The 15300-nt window shown below is 41.2% G+C and overlaps 1 protein-coding gene across 21 annotated transcripts in view; it reads left to right on the forward strand.

Annotated features, from left to right (window-relative positions):
* The window catches only part of DMD (dystrophin), a 984302-nt gene that overhangs the window by 369788 nt on the left and 599214 nt on the right, over positions 1 to 15300 (forward strand). For all 21 annotated transcript variants that reach the window (XM_083438913.1, XM_083438919.1, XM_083438923.1 and 18 more), the window contains 2 exons: positions 4011 to 4199; positions 4505 to 4686. In XM_083438913.1, the coding sequence (XP_083295039.1) occupies positions 4011 to 4199; positions 4505 to 4686 (371 nt within the window). The remainder of the gene's footprint in view (positions 1 to 4010; positions 4200 to 4504; positions 4687 to 15300) is intronic.

Below are 15300 nucleotides of genomic sequence, written 5' to 3' on the forward strand. Positions count from 1 at the left end.
AACTGTTCTTAACCTGAAGCACCACTTTAGCCAATGGGGCCTCCTGCTGCTGCCGCGCCGCCAGAGCACGATGTCTGTTCTCATCCTGAAGCAAAGTTCTTAACCTGAAGCACTATTTCTGGGTTAGCGGAGTCTGTAACCTGAAGCGTATGTAACCTGAAGCGTATGTAACCTGAAGCGTATGTAACCCGAGGTACCACTGTACATCTTTGTCACTGGAAAATAAAGCTGCAATCGATTCAGATGCCATGGATTATTTAAGTCAATTTGGGCAAGACTGAATTGCAACATTACAGATTTATTAACCCTGGATGCACTCTTGCAGGGTTGCATGTTACATTCAACCTCTTTATCTACTAATTGGCTTTGGATCTGCGTTGTCCTTTAGATCATCCTTTCTCTGTTCTTGGAAAATGCACATTAAATTCAGGTGGTTTGGTAGCTATGGACTAGCTAATTATCCCATGCTCTGTTGTGGGCTTGCAGTAGAACATGTTTAATGAAAGAGTAGCATTGCTGGTGCAAGGGAACAGGTTGCCTCCCTGCTCTGAGGCAGGAGGATGCTGTATGGATTCTGCAGACAACATCACCAGTGCACAAACACATTGTGCATGTTTTCCGTGCAGGGGTTTTTGAGACTCTAGAAGGTTAGAAATATTAAATTTAATACTATAATAGATAAGCTTTCAGTGCAGGTAAATCTATACTTTTCTATTTATAGGCTCTGTGAATCAATGGAAACAGCTGCCAAGCTTGTCTGATTTTTCTAAGCTTCTGAAAGTCACAGGCATTCTAGAGTCGTATTTACTTTGAATTAAAGTTTTAAAGCCCTTTTGAGTCCTCCAGTCTGGACAGTAATATAAAGGATTTTTATTTATTTTTGGCATTCCCCTTACTTCATATACAAATTGTTAAATTGTTGTTTTAAAGTTACAGGATGGTTAAAATTAATATTTCTCTCACTGAGAAATATTGAATAATTTGGATTAGTTTGACAGGGATATATTCTGATCTTGATAAATAGGCAGATCCACAAATCTAGTTGTTTTCAAACAAAATAGGAAATGTAAAACTAACAATAGCTCACGTCCCCATTTCTCACTAATCTTATCTGTTGTGTTTCATAGTAACCCTCTAGTGTCACCCCCTTGCCCCATGTTGGTCAAATCGGGATAAATTAGTGCTTTCTTTCCTCTACTTTATTCACCCTACTGAATCAAGGCCACAGTCTCTGAGACTCTATTTTTTTAAAAAAATATACTTTTATTAAAGATTTATAAGTTTACAAAAATAAACTCAAGTTGTGTTTTCTACAGATCAGTTTCATTAGTGATCATTAGAAGACATTAGTGTTGCATGCAGTATTAGGTTAGGAGGGGAGAGGGGGGAGGAGGAATGGTGAGTGGGCTCTATTTGACTGGTTAGAGTCACATTTTAGTAGGTCTTTCTATACAGAGTGTGAGAGGAAGCTTCCGTGAATCCCCTTCCTCTAGCCTTTCTTTGTGTGTAACATGAACATTAGTGTGGGAGGGATGTAATCTTGGAAATATTTCAGACTGTCCTGAATTGATTAGTTTAAAAATGAATGCACTTAATAATCTTATGTAGCAACCACATATTCTGTTCAGCAGAGATTTTTCATACCATAATAAACTGCACAATCAAAGACAGGCTGTTTTATAACACAGTCATGATTAGCAAAGAGGTGGAAATAGGAGAAGTTCTGCATCTCCCCTGGTTATGGGTATGTGAGCTTCATGCAGGTACACCCTGTGACATTTCCACGCCAGAGCAATGTAGGTCTTCCCTTTAGGGCTATTTACAACAAGAGAGAAAACTGCACAACCACCACCACCTCCTCCTCCTCCTCCTCCTTCCCCTTCTTCTTCTTCTTCTTCTTCTTCCTCCTCTTCTTTGGTGATCACTCGTAGCCGAGTAAGATTGTCTTCATAAATACGGTTTAAAAAATGAGTCCGTAAGTGACTGTGGAGGCGAGTTCTAGATCCACGTGTCCTTCTACAGTGGGGACATAGGTTTCCGGGCAGGAGTTGATCACGGTGTAGATTTGCTAAGCGTGCCTTCCTCCTAGCATGTTTCTCCCTTGTGTCTTCAAAGCCCATGACACCTTTGGTAAAGTCAGGCCAGTGTTTCTCAGTTGTCAGTGTTTATACTACACTTTTTTAGATTTGCCTTGAGACAGTCTTTAAACCTCTTTTGTTGACCACCAGCATTATGCTTTCCATTTTTAAGTTCTGAATAGAGTAGTTGCTTTGGAATACGAACATCAGGCATCCATGCAACATGACTAGTCCAACGAAGTTGACGTTGAAGAATCATTGCTTCAACACTGGTGATCTTTGCTTCTTCCAATACACTGATATTAGTTCGCCTGTCTTCCCAAGTGATGTGTAAAAATTTTCGGAGACACCCTTGATGGAATCTTTCAAGGAGCTGGTGATGGTGTTTATAAGTGGTCCATGTTTCACAAGCATACAGTGAGGTTGGTAGTACAATAGCTTTGTAAACAAGCATTTTGGTTTCCCTGTGAATGTCCCGGTCCTCGAACACCCTGCATTTCAATTGGGAGGAATTCGCACTCGCAGAGCTCAGGCAATGCTAGATTTCGGCATCAAAGTTGGCCCTTGTGGAAAGATAACTGCCTAGGTAGGAGAAGTGATTGACATTTTCCAACATTACACCATTGAGTTGGATTTGTGGCGCTGCAGAGAGGTTATTTTGTACTTGTTGGTGCGGCACTTTGGTTTTTTTGGATGTTGAGTGATAGGCCAAGCTTTTCATAAGCTTCTGCAAAGATATTTAGAATGGTTTGGAGGTCATCCTCTGAGTGTGTGCACACTCAGCCATACTGCTTCCATCGCTCAAGATATACCTACCTAATCTCTCTTTCTTGTGCTTATTGTCTGATCTTGTCTCCCCATTGACTTGTATGGAAGACTGGTATGTGACGTAAACAAATAAATAGGCTTTCCACCTGCCTCATGAAGTGAGAAATTCTGTATCCCCAACAGATGTACAGAAGCCAGCTGAGAAGTTTTGTTAGTTTTACTTCCCTCAGACATCTTGGGTCATTTCTTATGACCAGGAACTGACACATATCATCAAAGAAAGAGAGTTGTTTGACTGATATATACACACTATATCTTCAAAGTACATTCTTTCCCTCAAAAAATTGGGGCGCTATAGTTTACCACTCACATTACAATTCCCAGAAACCCTTAACAAATCACAGTGTGTGTTGTGTGTACACAGCAAGGCCGGCCCAATACATTTTGGTGCCTAAGGCAAACTCCAAAATGGCATGTCCCCACACCAGGGGAGAAGTGAATATCTACATCAGAAACAAGGAAGCAATAAAGATTAACATCAGGCTCTACTGCCCCTTTGGATCCTGCTTCCTGAGGTGGTCACCACACTTTTCCTCATGGGTGGGCTGGCTCTGGAAGGCAGTCAGAGTTCTGAAACTAAGGGAATATGCTTTCATATTACAATCCCCTTGCTGCAGACTTACACTTGTATATTGACACACAGTTTTCAAAAACTGTAAATTGCAATATCAATAAGTATGAGGGAATTATTTTAGCCCACTGTTGCATGCATGTAAACTTTAATTTAAAATCTTTTCTATTGCATCTGGGTAGCATTGTTTGCATGCAGATAAAATGTAATTGCTTGGACATCATACTGAGATCAATAAATTAAGGAGGTGAGCTCTACACAGTTCATAAAAATTAGATATATTTATATACTTGAACTTATAACAGGGGTGTGCATGAAGAATGACTTATAGTTCATTTTATATTTATTTGTGTTTTCCTCCCAGTCCCTTTGCTCAGTGATATTTCAAAGAATGTTCATAAGGATTTTGCTGCCAAAGGGAAACTGTTACGTAGAATTAAAACAACTGCATTCCATTTAGTAGGCTAGAAGAACTATTTGATCCCAGATTAATTGGATGTTGCTCAAAAAGCCTTTTTCCCTTTTTTGTGCAGCGTTTGGAAACACATGAACAGAGATTATTTGCAACTTCACCCATGGATACAGAAGTAGATCTGGAAGGCTACCAAACTGCATTAGAAGAAGTACTCTCATGGCTTCTGTCTACTGAAGATTCTTTGCAAGCACAAGGAGATATATCCACTGATGTAGAAGAAGTTAAAGAGCAGTTTCACACCCACGAGGTATGTGTGAACAACACAGATTGAAAAACCAACACAAACACTTCACCATCTGCTAATTGCTGATCTTTTATCTGTTTTGCGCATTAAGACCAAAAGCTTGATATTCAATTGGTTCTTTGGTCTTCCTTTTGCTCTTGCTCAAAAGACTGTGTTCTAGCAACAGCCAAATTTGTTTGTATTTAAAAGTCTAAAATTGTTGTCAAAACATTTTATTGAATAAAGTTTAGAATTTTCAATAGAATCTGTAATTTCTAAATACATCTTTCTTTCTCTGGTGGTAATCTTTGTTAAAATTGTTTTTGAAGGGTTTTATGATGGAATTAACAGCTCACCAGGGACGTGTTGGTGATGTTTTGCAAATAGGCAGCCAACTTCTGTCATTTGGGAAGCTTTCAGAAGATGAAGAAAATGAAATACAAGAACAAATGAATCTTCTTAATTCACGATGGGAAAATCTCAGGGTCACAAGTATGGAAAAACAGAGCAAGTGAGTAAATATAAACTTGGGCAAACACTTTTGTAATTGGTGCAAATATTGTTGCAGGGTGTGCTGTTTGGTTCAGATTTTGTTGTATTTCTCTTGCTTTGCTGCAATTTCATGAGCATCAAAATTGATTGTAAGAGAATGGAAGTGGAGCACAACAGATGGACAAGAGCCACAGATCTGCAAGCTCACATTTTAAAAGGCCTTATTGAGAGAAGTTTCACACTCAATACAAAAGTTATTCCCACATAAACTTTTATCTTGTTATTGCACTTTGTTAGGAAGGGAATGGGGACTTTCCATACCTTTGCTATCCCTATCTATGTGAATAAACAGCCTTGGCCATTTCAGAACTGGCAGTCAAAAGTGTGGGAAGCAAGCATGACAACTTGCAATCCTAATGCAGAAAGAAAAGTATGATCTGATAGGTATCAGTGAGACTTTGAGTCTCATGATTGAAATTCAGCACTTGAAAGGTATACCTTGTTCAAAACGAATATATCCAACATAAAAGGATGGGGAATTGCATTATATGTTAAGAATATATATGCCAATATGGAAACACCATTGAAAGAATCTGAGTAGCAACTGAAGGAAAGCAAAACAGCATACTACAGACTCCTCAGCCAGCTGGAAAGCATCATTTCCTGAATAACTCTAGTAATGGGCTATTTCAAGTAGCCTAATATCTGCCTGAAGTCTAACTGCTGAGAATGAAAAAATTTAAAGATCCCACAATCAGACTCCTCTCCCCTGTGCCCCCTGGGGCAAGAAGGCCATGGAGGAAGAGTCAGTGAATCAGAGGGAATCACTGTCAAAGATGTTGCATGGATTCCTCACTGCCCCAGAAATGTTGGCACAGGATGTAGCTATACGAAGTTGTGGTGCCATTCTGCAACTCTTAATATGTCCATCCCAGAAGTTCCAATCTAGCATTCTTCACAGGTAAGCCCCCTTGAACTAAAGAAGCTTCCCCCCGCTAGAGGTTGATTGGATCAATCAGGCTGCTACTGAAGCAAGATTCAAAACTTTTGTCAGGAGTTGACCCTCTTGAATGTCATGCCTTACTTTGCCTGTTGGATTTAGCTTATCAAAGCATGGACATGCTCTGTATGGATTTTCCTTGCTCGTTCCTGCTCTTTGTCACTTGACTGTGATTGCTGTGAACCTCCTGTTTGACTAGGACCCTTGTTCTACATGGATCATCATCTGGAACAGAACAGTGTCCAATTAATTCTTGCCTAGTCTTGCTGACAATTTAATCTCTTAGAAGGTAAAGAAAGCAACAAGGGACTCTACTACTCTGGACTTATACCTGACCAACAGCAAAGAACAGGTTGATAAGAACAGGTTGATATTTGTTCCTCTTCATCCTGGAGAAGAGTGACTAGTGGGGTGCCACAGGGTTCTGTCTTGGGCCCGGTCTTATTCAACATCTTTATCAACGACTTGGATGATGGACTCAAGGGCATCCTGATCAAATTTGCAGATGACACCAAACTGGGAGGGGTGGCTAACACCCCAGAGGACAGGATCACACTTCAAAACGACCTTGACAGATTAGAGAACTGGGCCAAAACAAACAAGATGAATTTTAACAGGGAGAAATGTAAAGTATTGCACTTGGGCAAAAAAAATGAGAGGCACAAATACAAGATGGGTGACACCTGGCTTGAGAGCAGTACATGTGAAAAGGATCTAGGAGTCTTGGTTGACCACAAACTTGACATGAGCCAACAGTGTGACGCGGCAGCTAAAAAAGCCAATGCAATTCTGGGCTGCATCAATAGGAGTATAGCATCTAGATCAAGGGAAGTTATAGTGCCACTGTATTCTGCTCTGGTCAGACCTCACCTGGAGTACTGTGTCCAGTTCTGGGCACCACAGTTCAAGAAGGACACTGACAAACTGGAACGTGTCCAGAGGAGGGCAACCAAAATGATCAAAGGCCTGGAAACGATGCCTTATGAGGAACGGCTAAGGGAGCTGGGCATGTTTAGCCTGGAGAAGAGGAGGTTAAGGGGGGATATGATAGCCATGTTCAAATATATTAAAGGATGTCACATAGAGGAGGGAGAAAGGTTGTTTTCTGCTGCTCCAGAGAAGCGGACACGGAGCAATGGATCCAAACTACAAGAAAGAAGATTCCACCTAAACATTAGGAAGAACTTCCTGACAGTAAGAGCTGTTCGACAGTGGAATTTGCTGCCAAGGAGTGTGGTGGAGTCTCCTTCTTTGGAGGTCTTTAAGCAGAGGCTTGACAACCATATGTCAGGAGTGCTCTGATGGTGTTTCCTGCTTGGCAGGGGGTTGGACTCGATGGCCCTTGTGGTCTCTTCCAACTCTATGATTCTATGATTCTATTCTATGATTCTATGATAAGCCTTCAGATAAAGTGCTCATGCCATCTTGGAGTTCACAAGAGCAAGGGATGTGAAAACTGAAGCTAGTCACATGTGTACCCTGTGCTTTAAGTTTGTGAGAGCGGTTCCAAGAGCGATAATCAAAACCATTTCTGATTTAGTTCAATTGGAATTTTACTTCAGAATCGCACAAATCTGACAGAACCTAAGATAAAAAACAGCCTAGAACAGTGTGATGATAGGCTGCTTTAAACTATGATGAGATTAATGCCATAATTATCGTTTATAGTAGAGCTCGATTAATGGAGCTCCCATATTGCAATGAGAGTTTGTCTCATATTTGTAGGTTTCTTTTTAAAAGCAACTTCATTTTTTTAAATAGAGTTATGGTTGATTATGTCATTTCAACTGGGTGTACTGCTTTCTATTCCAGTTCCAAAACTATAATTTCCTGTTCTCTCCTCACCTTTTGTTAAGGAAAAAGGTGTATTGTTAAAATAGTACGAGACCCATACTTACATCAGAACAAAAGATTTGACAGTATTGCCAATCAAATACACAATGTTTAAATAATTTCAGAATTGCAAGGACTGATGAAAAATACTGCCAGTTTAAAAACGGAACAGTCATATTTATGTACTTAGAAAATAGGCATGTGTTGTGTGGATGTATTTAAAACACTATTATTAAAATAAACTTGGCCCTAGTTGTGTGTTCACAGTGTCCTCAGACAGGCCAACATTAAAATATATATGTGATGGGTATTTGGTGCGTTTTGATATCAGTTGTTCTGTGCTTCACTTGAACATTAGGTATCTGTAGCTGGAGTATACAGATTGATTCCAGATTCACAAGGTCACAGAGATCAGTTGGGTCTTTAAAAAAGCTGCCAGCTCCCTGGTAGAAACTATTCTCAAAATGGGGTTAGCATGTTTTAATTTGTAAATAAGAACATAAAACAGTCCTGCTCGAACAGTCCAGATTTTGTTAAACATCCTGCTTCCGACAGGATACCTCAAGGAAGCCTGCAAGCTGTGTATGAAGGTGAGCGCTTCCCTATGGTTGCCTCTCTGGCAACAGCTTGCCAGTGGTGATATTGCCTCTTAATGGGGAGGTTTCGTTTAGCTCCCATGAATTTGTCTCATCACCTTGTAAAGCAAGGGTAACTATTGTTGCAAGCACATTTTTCTGGCCTTCCCAGACTACTCTGATTTCAGTAAAAAGGTAAAGGGACCCCTGACCGTTAAGTCCAGTCATGGCCGACTCTGGGGTTCCAGCACTCATCTCACTTTATTGGCCGAGGGAGCCGGCATACAGCTTTCGGGTCATGTGGCCAGCATGACTAAGCCCCTTCTGGCGAACCAGAGCAGCGCATGGAAACGCCGTTTACCTTCCCGCCGGAGTGGTACCTATTTATTTACTTGCACTTTGACATGCTTTTGGACTGCCAGGTTGGCAGGAACAGGGTCTGAGCAATGGTAGCTCACCCCATCGCAGGGATTCGAACCGCCGACCTTCTGATTGGCAAGCCCTAGGCTCTGTGGTTTAAACCACAGCGCCACCCCAAAAACTTTTTTTAAAGTACACACAGAACTGCGGTGGGCATAGTAAAGGGGATGTATGTTTCCCCGACCACAGTCAATGGATAAACTATTTTCTCTGTGTGTGTGCACACATGTGTACATGGCAGTGTGTTTTGACCACATCCACCACTGGTATGTGGCCCCATGTGGTTGGCCCTGGGTGACTACAGTCCTGGTGCCAAAAAGAGGATTAGCCACTCCTGTTTTAAAGTAAGCCATGCTGGTGAGTGTCACCATCTTTCGTGGCAGCTGTTTCTTTCTTTTGTGCTGTGTAAAGAAGTACTTTTATTTGCCTCTCCTGTCAATCAATTTTATCGCACGATTTTGATGTCTAGTGTTACTTTTCCCATTCCTGCCATGAAAAGTGAGCAGATTAGTGGCTCTGCCCAATCAGCTGAACTTTCATGGGGAATGGAAAATGATGCTTCAGGTAGGTACAATTGTAATTTTATTCATAAAAGCTGGTTGTTTTTTATAGCGATTATTGTTAATGATTTATTGTGTTTAACGCTGAAAGCCACCTGATGTGAAATCAAATGTCTTTTGGTTTTCTCCAGTTTTTCTAGCTCCATAATACTCCCTGCCTTTTAGATTGGGAAATCAGAATTGCACTCCATATTCCAAACAGGGCCACACTTTAGATATGTGTATAGTCTTTGGTAATATTAACCATCTTATTTTCAATCCCTTTACACATAAGGACAACCTACTCCCGTTTGAACTTGCCATTCTTTAAGAGAGCATCTTGAATGTACCATGTTTTTTTAGCCTTAGTGTGTTGTTTTGCTGAATTTATTGTGTTTTAATTGACTGGATTATTGTTTTGCATGGTTTGTCATCTGCTGCATTTAGTAAGAGAGAAATGTGGGTTGCAAATGTTAATAGAAATAGAGGAATAAGTAATTCCTGGTATGGAGTTTCTTTTATTTCTGGCACAGACTGGGTTAAAAGTTTTAATGGTGTTTATCGGTCATGACTCCCAAAACCTTTTTCTTGGTTAGCCACCAACAGTTCAGGGTATATGTGAGCTTGCAAATTCTTTTGCTCCGATATGCATCACTTGCTTCAAATGACAAGTTCCCAACAGTATGAAAGGTATTGGGATAATCAGTTTTGTCCTTGAAGTAAATAAATGCTTGAGGACAATGTAATAGTATATCATTTTCCTCTCTTTGGGTAAACTATAATTATTTTGATTGAGGAAAGCATCCTATCAAAATAAAGCTACTTATGTCCAGAAGAATCAGCAAGGAAAAGCCTTGGGAAAGCAGTAAACCCTAGTAATCTGAAGAACAAAACTGGCAAGAATTGCTGGGCTTGACTGGTTCAGACATTGGGGATCAGAGATTAGCCTCCTGTGCTTGAAGAATACTTGGTTATAGAATGGAATCATAGATAGTTCGAGCTGTGGCATGTATAATACAGTCTGCCATCTTGCCTTGATGGGAAAGGAGAAGAACAAGCTGATAAACTGCCACCACTCAGCTCCCAGTGGTGGTCCCTCTCTCTTCTAACTGCCACCATAGCAAATTCTTACCCTGCAGAGAGGAGGGGGGAAATAAGTTGCAACTTCCAAGTAAACAGTCATATTTCAATTTTATGGTCATTTTTGGGGGGGAGGAGAACGTGATACTGTTGCTGTTGGGTTCCGAGCCATTATCAGGAGAAACTGGCAACTCTCCCAGGCACCCGGCTCGGTCTCCTGTTGACCTCCCGGTCTGCTCTCCCGGCAAGGACCAGGCAGAGGTCGCGATAGGCGATCCTTCTCAGCGTGAGAAGAACACACCACTCTTTCCTGCCCCCCCGGCAGGGGAAAGAGATAAGACAGAAACGTATTTACATGGCTTTTATTTCTGTCTCTGCAGTGTTACAAAAATATGTCTGCTCTCATCAAACTCCAGCAGACGACTCCCCCAAGCACTTCCTGTGCAGCTCATATTACACTCTGAGCTATTTCCGGTGCTGTCTGTTTCCCACAGACACTCCCAACATCACATGACTTTCCCAACCAATGAGCTTGCAGCATCATTGCTTCAATATCGTAACATACTCCCCCATTTGATTCAATGTGTGCTGCGAGATCCAGAGAAGAAAACAAACAGTTGTTATACATATAACACTCCCCTGTTGTTTCAGTTCCACCCTTGGAACTACCCGCCACTGGTTTCCCCAGTGTACCTCTCTGGTTGTCTGATTTCCAAGGAATGAGTGCATCTGCATTTCCTTGGCTAGGGAATGTAGTGTTACGCTTTGCAACTCTCTGTTGTGTCTTTGTCTCTGACTTAGACACAGCTTTAACCTGTCTTGAGTTGTCAACAATAGTAACACATGCTACAGCTGAGTTAGCAAACTCAGGACTCTTTGGAGAACCAGTTCCAATAGTAAACAGTGGTTCATCTTCCACCTGTGAAGGTCTAGCCATTGTGTGAGATTTCCTCTCAATGACTGTGTCAACTGAGCTCTTCGAGCTATCACTATCAGTACCACTGTAATCAGTAAAATCATCATCATCATCTGAACTGTTCTCAGTGGGAAATGTGTGAACAACTACTTTCTCCTGTTCAGGAGCACTCTCTAGAAATTTTGTGAGAATCACCTGACCAGATTCAGACAAAATTACTCTGTAGAGACCCTTTTCATAACCCACAAAAATGCCTCTGGCATTCTTTGCTCCACCTGGAGTTTCTGTCCTGATTTGAGATCCAAAAACCTTAAAATGTGCGACAGAAGGTTTTCTGTGGAACAGCTTCTCAAAAGGAGAACATTCCATACCTTTGGAAACCTTTCTCACCCAACAATAACAATAACATGATAGGGACTCCGCCCAAAACTCATGTGGCAAATGTGAACTCAGCAATTGCGCCTTCATCCCATTTTGCAATTCTTTGTTCACTTGTACACAGACACTTCTGTTCCATGCATCTGCTGAAACAGCAACCTTGTGCCTTATTCCTTTCTTATGCAGGAAATCCTGAAAATCCTGTAAAAGAAAAACTGGCTTTTCATCTGTGAAAAGACAATCAATGTTAGCACCATGCATTCTCTTAACCTTCTCACAAAACTCTTTAAACCTTTCTAAGGCTTCTTGTGGTCTGTTCAACATGAATAACCACACGTAATGAGAAAAATGATCCACACACACAAGATAAAATCTTGCATTGCCTCTAGACGGTGCTAGAGGACCAATCACATCAGCATACACTCGCTGAAAAGCTTTGGTTACTCTCGTAGTCTTCGTCGTACCTGCAAGAGAGATCATGTTAGATTCAGAAGCATTACATTTTATGCAATCACTTTCATCAAAAGTCAACAAATACAGTCCATCTTTCTCTCTGGCAGAAAGATACAGCTCTCCGTCTTTGAAGATTTTGCAGCTTTCTTCATCATAGGACAATTTCAGTCCTTTCTTTGTGATCTGCGAAACACTCAGCAGATTGTACTTTAAATCAGGAACCAAGTACACATTGTTTATAGTCAAGTTCAGACTTTCAAGATACACAGTCCCAAACCCGATCGCTTCCAGCTCCTGGCCATTGGCCAGTTTCACAGTGAAGCTTTGCTTCTTAAACGTTGAAAACAGTCCTCGGCGCGACGTCATGTGTTGCGTGCAACCCGTGTCAATAACAAAAGCGTTCTCCATTGAAATTTCGGCTTTCGTTGACAGCAATGCTTTTCCAGGTTTCATCTGGGACTTGGTACGACTTTTGCCTGACGCCTCAGGCTTTGCAGAGCTCCCCTTAGCTCCTTTCTGTTGACGTGGCTTCTTACAGTTCCGCTGAAGATGCCCAGTCTGTCCACAATTAAAACAACGGACAACGTTCAAAGCAACAGCCTGTTCTTCACTTGCAATAGCGGTGGGGGTGTCAGGATTCCGAACTTCTCTCCCCCTGTCTTTGACATCTATTGCAGCAAGTCTGTCTCTTTCGTTCAGAACGACTGAACAGATTCTTTCCACAGTTAGATCGGCCGCTGGTAGCGAACCAAGCTGACTTGCAACGGTTTTATAAGTCCGATTAAGGCTGTTAATAATCATGAAGCAGAATATCTCTTCCTGTAGAGGGAAATTGCGTTGCGCCATCTGCTGGCGTAAGAATTTCATCTCTGTCAGATGCGCTTGTACATCTCCATCAGGCGCTAGCCTTAGATTGGTCAGCTCTTCAAAATGCAGCAACGCTGAAGAACCAGCATCTCTTTGATGTATTCTACGCAGCGTTTCCCAAATCTCACGTGCGTATTCCAAATCCTGAACATGCACGAGTTGATCATCTGAGACACACAGAATTATGGCCGTCCTGGCTCTAACATTCTGTGAATTCCAACCTGGCGTTGGTGCAGGAGGAATGGGGTTCTCAATCACCCTAAAAATCCTCTGATTCTGTAGCAGGGCTTTCATCTTTACTGACCATGAGGCATAATTGTCATTAGTCAGTGGAGGTGGGTAAGGTAAGCCTCCCCCCTTCTTGGTATCCATTTTGAATCCAAGCCTCAGCTCTCACTCTCTAGCCTGTTAAAATCCAAGAGTCTGTTGGATTGTTTACTGCCTTTTTGCACCTGGCAGCTAAACGCAGGCATCTCTGGAAAGTCCCTTCCAAGAGTAGTGAGATAAGTCAAAACAAACGCTGGAATGTTTACTCAGTGTTTTTCCAGCCTCTTCACAGTCCCAGCCTCTTCCGGTTGGCCAGTGATTTTCCACTTCCTTTTCAAGCTAGCTATCTCCGAAGTAGCTGAAAAGATTGACGTCTCGTTGCTTAGCAACTGGACATTCCAAGCTTGAATAACAAGCTTCTTATCTATCCTTGGTATGCGAAGTATGTGGCTCTCTCTCAGTGCCGTTTCTAATCCAAGAAAACAGCTCTCGTGAACCAGAGAATCTTCAATCTGCGTTCACCCTTTTAGCCCATAAAATCAGCATACCTTGGGGGTTCCGTTGCTCGTTTCCTTATCAGCAAAACTGATTCCTTCGGTGCTCTGCCGGTCTTGCGGATTCCATCCGCCCGCTACCATATCTTCCCTTATCTTCAAGCAGAGGATGAAGTTACGATCCACCAACCTCTATCGCTGCTTTCATGGAATGAAACCATCGGATCTGCTACCAGATGTTGGGTTCCGAGCCATTATCAGGAGAAACTGGCAACTCTCCCAGGCACCCGGCTCGGTCTCCTGTTGACCTCCCGGTCTGCTCTCCCGGCAAGGACCAGGCAGAGGTCGCGATAGGCGATCCTTCTCAGCGTGAGAAGAACACACCACTCTTTCCTGCCCCCCCGGCAGGGGAAAGAGATAAGACAGAAACGTATTTACATGGCTTTTATTTCTGTCTCTGCAGTGTTACAAAAATATGTCTGCTCTCATCAAACTCCAGCAGACGACTCCCCCAAGCACTTCCTGTGCAGCTCATATTACACTCTGAGCTATTTCCGGTGCTGTCTGTTTCCCACAGACACTCCCAACATCACATGACTTTCCCAACCAATGAGCTTGCAGCATCATTGCTTCAATATCGTAACAGTTGCAACCATCTTAGGTAAACTATTCTATGGGGACTCTGAACAGGGGCATATAACTACTTTCAATAAATAAATATAATCATCACGACTTGCAATGTCATGTGATGCCAGTTGGTGAATCTCATGTCATTAAATGATATAAATATTCCAGAGTTAGTGCCTATCCTTAATCTTGACAGCATTACTGGGATACAAGTTTATTAACCAGAATTATTAGAAGGAAAATGTATATACTGTATGTTATTTTTAAAATATATTTTTATTCATTGATATAATAATGCACCAGAACAAAATAAAATTTGAACTATTGTGTTCTTACTTTTGCTTTTTACTGGTTAATATGCTAAAGGGTTTTCACCTATTTGTTAAAGCTTGCTGCCCTCATAGATACTAATATTCTGACTCTCTTGCATAATTGGCAACAAAATAATGCATGAAGGCTTTAAAAATTGAATCTGTTTAGTAAAAGGTCTTGCCATGACAAATTAAGTTATGGATATTTTGAGAACAAAAAGGCTGGTTTAACATCGAAGCACATTGCAAAGATTTCATAATTGTCCTTAAATTAGATTTCATTATTAGACCTTCTGTTAAGCATTAGCTAAAATAAACGTGTGAAAGGTTAGATAAAAACTTCAGACAAAAAAGTGGTGAAAAAAATCGCTTTAAAAAATCGCTTTCAACCATAATGTTCCTTGTCTCAATAAACATTGATATACCATGTTATAATTAAACCATTGCCATATCATAGCAATTCTTTTTTGTATGTGATTGAAATCCATTTGCTTCTGGGCTGAGAGACTGGAAGCTGATTACTAAAGTAAATAGCAACATTTCACCACAGTTTGATATAATATGACACAGAATGAAACGGTATATTTGAAATACTGGGTCTATAAATATATGGACTTTTCCTTAGCTATCTCAGAGGCTATCAAAAACACATTATTCAGAGTTGCCTAAGAGCCCAGAAGAAACTGTGAATTGGCCAGTCATTCTAAATCTCTCAAATGGTCTTAACAAATAACTTGTGGGGTGGGGGTGGGGTAAAAAGATAAATGATAAACATTAACACTAGTTTAACATGATAAGAGTTGTCCTCTTTATTTTTGTAGTGTAGTTGAGGCACACTGGTGGTCGGAAACTAAAAACAAAGGACTTAGAATG

The sequence above is a fragment of the Podarcis tiliguerta genome (assembly GCF_965153285.1).
Source record: "Podarcis tiliguerta genome assembly, chromosome: 4".
NCBI classification, from domain to species: Eukaryota; Metazoa; Chordata; class Lepidosauria; order Squamata; family Lacertidae; genus Podarcis; species Podarcis tiliguerta.